At 41.1% G+C, this 7,500-nt stretch overlaps 1 protein-coding gene across 1 annotated transcript in view; it reads right to left on the bottom strand.

The window, feature by feature from the left end:
- LOC122254136 (cyclin N-terminal domain-containing protein 1) overlaps positions 1-5,558 on the bottom strand; it is a 6,245-nt gene extending 687 nt beyond the window's left edge. Inside the window, exons 1-6 of the mRNA XM_043017666.2 lie at positions 5,426-5,558; positions 4,694-4,883; positions 3,412-3,583; positions 2,350-2,460; positions 1,847-2,064; positions 1-282 (exon numbers count right to left, since the gene is read on the bottom strand). The exon at positions 1-282 is cut by the window's left edge and continues 687 nt beyond it. Coding sequence (XP_042873600.2) covers positions 27-282; positions 1,847-2,064; positions 2,350-2,460; positions 3,412-3,583; positions 4,694-4,883; positions 5,426-5,504 — 1,026 coding nt within the window. The 5' untranslated portion in view covers positions 5,505-5,558 and the 3' untranslated portion in view covers positions 1-26. The remainder of the gene's footprint in view (positions 283-1,846; positions 2,065-2,349; positions 2,461-3,411; positions 3,584-4,693; positions 4,884-5,425) is intronic.
- Positions 5,559-7,500: the final 1,942 nt, after the last annotated feature.

Here is a 7,500-nt window from a genome sequence, read left to right on the forward strand (position 1 = left end):
AGCGGGAGCCCGAGAGGAAGCCCCTCCTAAGAAGACTCGATCTCAATGACGGACACCTCCTCCTCGACCTCCGCCTTCCCTGTGTCCCACAAGGAGCAGCCCGCCAGGTACAGGATACAGGAGGAGAGGCTAACGAGGTCCTTCAAGGGCGTGTCCGTGTGCCTGGCGATGCAGCCGCCCACGGATTCCGCCAGCGCCTCGCCGCCCACGAGCCAGGCGCCGCCCATCACAACCGAGCCCGCCAGGAGCAGCCTGTCCTGCACGACTGGCATGAAAGCGGCTCTGCACGTGATGATGAGATAATAGGGTCAATGAGACGCTAATCTAAAGCGGATGTTTATCATGTTTATCATTATTATCATATATTTTTCACTACTGATATATCATCATCATTTTGCCAATCACTTTTATTATTATCATTATCTTACTTATTGTTTTCATTATGATTATTCTCATTATTACTATCATCATCACCATTATCATAACTTATTATCATTACTATTGTCGTCAAAACACACACACACACACACACACACACACACACACACACACACACACGCACACACACACACTGAATAACACGTAAACCAAACACATGGCCATTGTTAAAGAACATGTTATTAAAAAAAACAGACAAGTTCTCCATGACATATGTGCTGACTGAAGGTGTTGGCATTATACATTGTATAAGAGGAAGTAGAGAGGGAGGTAAGAGGAAAGGGGGAAGAAGGAGGGAGGAGGAATTGGGGAAGAAGAGAGGCATTGGGAAATGGGGGAAGAGAGATTGGGGAGGAGAGAGGGAGTGGGGGTGGGGAAGGAAAGGGAGAGGAAGGAGGGATGGGGAATTGGGGATGAGGATATACATTTGGGAATGGGGGAAGGGGGTGGAGTGGGAATTGGGGAGGAAGGATGGAGGGGGAATGGGAGTGGAAGGGAGGGAGGGGAAATAGGGGAGGAAGGAGGGAGAGGTAATGGGGGAGAACAGAGGGAAAGAGGGAGAGGGAATGGGGGAGGAAGGAAGGACGAAGAAAGAGAGAATGGGAGAGGAAGGAGGGAGGAATAAAGAGAAGGGGGATGGTGGAAAGAGGGAAAGGAGGGAGGGAAGAGTAAAGGGGGAGGGGAGGAAGGAGAAGGGAAAGATGGAGGGGGAAAGGGAGAGAGAGAGGAGGAAAAGGAGAGGAAGGGAGGGGAAGGCCTTGGAAGGAAAGAAGGAGAAACGTAGGAGACAGAAAAGAAAGAAGGGAGGAAAAAGAAGGGAACGGACTAGAGAAAATTGGAAGGAAGCTGGAAAATAGAAAGGAGAGAGAGAGAGAGAAGAGGGAGAAGAGAGGATGGAGAAGAGAGGAAGGAAGGGAAGAGAAGAGGGAGACGAGAGGGGGGAGGAAAAGAGAGAGGGGAGAAAGAGAGATGGAGGCAAGAGGAAATGACACGGAGAACGAGATAAATAGAAATAGAAGAGATGGACGGACAGATGGAGGGGGAGAAGGCAAGGATGGAGAGGCTTAAGAAGGGAGAGAGAGATAGAAAGAAACAGGAGGAAAGGGAAAGAAAAGGCGGAGTAAAAAGTGGGGGAGGGAGAGAGAGAGAGAGAGAGAGAGAGAGAGAGAGAGAGAGAGAGAGAGAGAGAGAGAGAGAGAGAGAGAGAGAGAGAGAGAGAGAGAGAGAGAGAGAGAGAGAGAGAGAGAGAGAGAGAGAGAGAGAGAGAGAGAGAGAGAGAAACATACATATGATGTAAAAATATACACAGACAAAGAACATGCAGACAGAGAACAGAGAGAGAAAGAGAGAGGGCCAGAGTACAACCGAATAATGATTCCACCCATAAAAGCAGAAACAACAAACTAACTTGTGCTTCCGAGGAATGATTTTGGAGTCGGTAACGGAAGCGTACAGCTGCAGATAAACCTCCTCGTGCCTCAAGAACACGAAATCAAGCATCGTGGCCGCCGCCTCGTACAGCTGCTCGGACTTGAACGGAACATGTTTGTCGCCCGTGCTTCTGGAGACCAACACAACAGCCACGATCAGCCCTACCACCTCCAGGACCGAGCTGGTTCTCAGGCACTGTGGGCAGACAGGAGAGAAGGTGTCACTAAAAGGGTGGGGAATCTAATACAAATGATAAGGATGATGATAATAGTGACAAGAGAAGTAACAATAACAACAATAATAATAATAACGACGATTATGCTGATAATCATAACAATGACCTATAATAATCATTACGATAATCCTAACAACGATAGTAACAATACAAGATTATCACAAGCAGAAGACAAACAAATGAACAACGCTCTGAATTCCACGAAACGAGTGACACCTGGCGGCGCCCTCTGAACGTCCTCTCACCCTGAACTCGATCTGCTCCAAGATACGTCTTTCGGAGCTCATGATGGACGAGATGGTGTAGTCTCGGCCCACCTTCTTCAGGAGCGCGCGTACCTGCTGGGGGCGCAACACCTGCGGGGAACGATGAGGCGCTGGATGTTATGGTTCATTTGTTCATGGTGAGGTTCTCTCTGTTTCTCTGTGTCTGTGTTTGTCGCTACTTCCCACACTGTTTGTTTGTCTTTCGGTGTATCTGTCTGTCTGTGCTTCCTTTCTTGCCTTTCTCTTCCCTATTCCCCTATATCCTCCCTTCTCTCATAATTCTCCTCTTTCCTATCTGTTCTATTTCCGATCTCTACTCCCCCAATACCCTCCCCCACCCATTTTTCTCATTCCTTCCCTTCCTCTTCCTCGTATTCTCTTTTCCTCTTTCTTTCTCCCTCTCCTGCCTCTTTACCCCCGCCCCCTCCCTGCTTCTTCGGTCTTCTCATTTCGCTCTCCATCTTTTCCCTTTTCTTCCTCCCTCCCTCCCTCCCTCTCTCCTGTCGCTTCATTTCACTCTCTCGTATTTCCATTTCCGGCATTCCCATCCTCCTTCTTTCTTTTCTCTTTCCTTTTCGTTTGTTCCTTCCCAGTAACATCTCCCATCATCCCTCCCCCTCCCCCTCTTTTCTTTATTTTTTCCTCCCTTCTCTCTCTCTCTCTCTCTCTCTCTCTCTTCACTTTTACTCTCCACTCTCCTTTCTCTCCCACTCCCTCTCCTTCACTCTCTCCACTCCCCCCCACCTCCCTCTTCTTCTCCACTCTCCTCCCTCCCTGTCCCTCTCCATACTCCTCCCTCACTCTCCCTCTCCATACTCCTCCCTCCTTCTTCCTCTCCATACTACTCCCTCCCTCTCCCTCTCCATACTCCTCCCTCTCCCCACTCCTCCCTCTCCACATTCCCTCACTCTCTCCACGTTCCTATACCCCCCCCCCCTCTCCCTCTCCACATTCCCTCACACTGTACACTCCTCTACCCCCTGTCCACACTCCTCTACCCCCCTGTCCACACACCTCCCTCCCTCTCCCCCACTCCCTCACCTTCGCATGGCTAACAGTCTTGGATGCAATCATGAGGCAAGTGAAAGCCCTAAGCGGTGCCTGTTGCCTCACCCTCCTCGTCACCTCTTGCAGAAGATGGTTCCTCTCCCTGCCCGGCTTTGTGGTGCTCGTGACGTGGTTCACCAATGTACTTACGTGTCCCTTGATGAATCTGTGAAGGAAGGTGAAAGAGGAGTGTTTATGGCTTATTCCACTTGTTTGTGAATTTATGGAAAGTAGACGTTAGGAACTATAATGGCAATAGGAGTAGTTTCTGTTGCTATTATTATCACTATGATTTTTCATAATCATTATTGTGTATTATTATCATCATTATTATTATCATCATTATTATTACTATTTCCAGTATCATTATTAGCAAATAAGTAAATCAGTGCGAATTATTCGTGGTGAACAATTTGTTAAGTAATTTAATTATTAATCAAGTTGACCGTAGTAATAAATAAAAACACCAATGAAATGCAGGACTAGAAAATCCACCTAGTTCTAACAATTCAAAAAACAAAATAATTGCTGAAAGAAACAAGCAATTATTACACAGCCTATAAATCTAATTCTACTAACGCCAAAAAAATACCATTCTAAACACAACATACTCATAACACACACTAAGTATAACATAGGCCTATAAAATCCACGTCTCGACCTCAGCTACTCTGCTACACACACGCCGAATAAAACATAGGCCTATAAAATCCATCTAGAAGAAAACAAAGTTCTCCCAATTGCAACCACAAAACATCAATCCACCATAGTTATCAATGATAATAACAACAGCAGTAACAATACTAATAATAGTAATAACAATAATGATAACAACAGTATTGATAATTATATCAATTTTATTACTATTATCATTAACACAACAATAATAGTTATCGCAAAAATCATAATAACATTAATAAATTAATAAATATAATAATAGAAGTAGGGAAAATAACAATAATGAACATAATAATGGAAATAGCAATAATGAGCATAATAATAATAACAATGATAACAATATATACAAATCTTAACAATAATGATGATAACAAATAATCATAAAAATAATAATGATAATAAAAAATATTCATAAAAATAATAATGATAACAAATAATCATAATAACAATAATAACGATAATAGTAACAATAACAATAATGATGATTATAACAATGTGCTGATAGTAATAAAAATAATAATGATAACACTAATAATGATGACGATGATAATAATAATAATGATAACAACGATAATAACAATAATAACCAAACACCAACCTATTGAATATCTCGAGGGCGCGGTACTTGGCGGGCGCAGACAACCCGAGTTCCTGAGACGCCATCCACAGCACGCGTATGGGCGCCTGAAGAGACATGGCCGTCACGTGGGGCTGGGACTCGTGTTTTAAAAGGTCGTTGACTTCAATTTCTCTCGCTAGCCAGTCGTTTAGGTAGCTCGTTATGGGCGCTTGTGGAGGGAGGGGAGACGAGTGGGTGGATGAGTGGATGAGTGGATGCGGGTGGAGGTGGTTTTGGGAGGGAGGGAAGGAGAAGAGGAGTAGGTGTAGAAGGAACAGAGTGGGGGGGTGAGAAGAGGGGGATAAGAGAGAGAAGAGAGGAGTGGGGGGAGAGAGAGAGGGAGAGAGAGGGAGAGGGAGAGGGAGAGGGAGAGGGAGAGGGAGAGGGAGAGGGAGAGGGAGAGGGAGAGGGAGAGGAGGAGAGGGAGGGGAGGGGGAGAGGGAGAGGAGAGGAGGAGAGAGGAGAGGAGAGGAGGAGAGAGAGAGAGAGAGAGAGAGAGAGAGAGAGAGAGAGAGAGAGAGAGAGAGAGAGAGAGAGAGAGAGAGAGAGAGAGAGAGAGAGAGAGAGAGAGAGAGAGAAGCATTAGATTTGTTTATAATTATTAGCTAAGAACTGATGTTTTCTTTCTTTTTTGTACCCAGAGTAAATAAATTTCAGCCAAAGAACAAAACCTTCCTTATTTCTTAATAAAAACTGTCCTTCAAACCTCACCAACATCTTGCTTCGTCCAGCATTTCTCTGAAGAAGTAAACTGGTTAATCACTGGCAAATGAAAGATCGATTCAGCCATAATGGAAAGAAATACGAATTAACGGCTTCTTTCAAAAGACTCAATCAGCGGTATATCATCTTTTGAAAATGTATTTACCTCCATCTATATTATCTTTCATTTTGCAGTTCTGTTCTCTTTGTTATTATAAATACGTTTTGATTTTATTTTAGAAATATTCAAGAAAAGAGACAAGCTGTCGATGAATATCGTACCTGTTTATATTTAGGTAAAAATTGCAAAATAGCATTCCCCAGGATGAAAGGAAACCTGCTGATTCCAATCGGTTTCAGTCTATATGGATTTTAATGTAAAGTTTCATACACTGAGAGATTGCTAGTTTTATATCAGTGCAGTATCTTGCGATACTGTTCGTATTCTCTAAATTGAAATCGCCAAAAATATGATAATCAGTGATATTCTAGCAATATTAATGGCAGTTAATGATATTTTTAAGTGGAAACAATTTCTTTCTCTCTCTCTCTCTCTCTCTCTCTCACTCTCAGCCTTCGAATACGTGTGTTTAATTCAATTAATATGAATCAAAATTGATCTACAGACATGTGTTAAGTAGAAAGCCTATAAAATAAAGGTAACCACAAAATGCTCAGAAAAAGGGGGGTCCGTGGGTGCGACCCCCCCTCCCCCCACACAAACATACACGGCTAGGGCTAACCTCAAACCCTACTGGCCGTTGGGTCAGGATTTTGTAGACAAAAAAAGAAAACAAATACCCCGAAGATAACACATTCAAAATTACTGCCCAAAATTGTTCTGTCCCAAGATGGAACCCCGATCGCTGTGCACGCGATACGCCACGCGGATGAGTTAATCATGGATAACCCCATATTATATACCTATATAGTATAGCAAACATAAATATGTGATGCTATATGTAATTTGTTAGTAGACATCGAAAGTTTACCAACCAGTTTAACCCCGCAATTCCCACAGGATACTTCATGCCCTCCCTATCTATCGTGTATAAAATCGTCATTATTGTTGGGTTCCGCTGAATTAAAAAAATAATAATAATGTAGACCAGACATCATAAGGAATCAGACGATACCAATTTCGATGGACATTATTGACACGCACCTATTCTAGAAATTTACCGAAATTCGTATTTTAAACTGTTCAGCGGAAAATGAAACAAACAAGTTATGTGAAATGACAATAATAACGATGATTTCTGTAGATATTTATTCACGGTGTGAATTTTACAGAAAACGGTATACCAGATAGCAAGTTTTCAGGAGTAACTAGCGTACATATTGGAATATCGTGCATATTGAATACGATATGATACAATGGCAATCAGTTTTTGTTGGTTTACCTTTTCCTTGTTGTAAGATATTAGTTTAATGAAATATTCAAAGCCCAAATCATATTCCATGCAACACACACACATACTTACACACACAGACACACACACACACACACACACATAATTACATATATATATATATATATTATATATATATATATATATATATATATATATATATATATATATATATTATATATATATATATATATACATATATATATATAAACATATATATGTGTATATATATAAATATATATACATATATATATTTTTTTATTGATATAATTCTTGTTATCACCATGATTATCATCATTATTATAATTATTGTAATGATTATTATTATCATTGTTATCATCATCATTACTATTATCAATGTTGATTGTTGTTATGATTGTTATCATTATAGTTATTTCCATCATCATTATCTTCTGTGATACTATTATTATCATTATTATTATTATTAATATTGTCATATTCATCATCACTGCTATCATTATCATTATTCTTGCTGTTTCATTATCACTATTGCATCCCCATCATTTCCTATTATCATCATTATTCTTTTAATCGTTTTAATTATTTTAATTAATTTAATTATTACCATTACCATTGATACCATCATTATTATTATTATCAAAATCACTATCAGTTTTATCATCTATTGAGATTATTATTATTATCAGTATT

The sequence above is a fragment of the Penaeus japonicus genome, unplaced genomic scaffold (genome assembly GCF_977035675.1).
Source record: "Penaeus japonicus unplaced genomic scaffold, GWHDUDI00000001_assembly GWHDUDI00000028, whole genome shotgun sequence".
Taxonomy (NCBI): domain Eukaryota; kingdom Metazoa; phylum Arthropoda; class Malacostraca; order Decapoda; family Penaeidae; genus Penaeus; species Penaeus japonicus.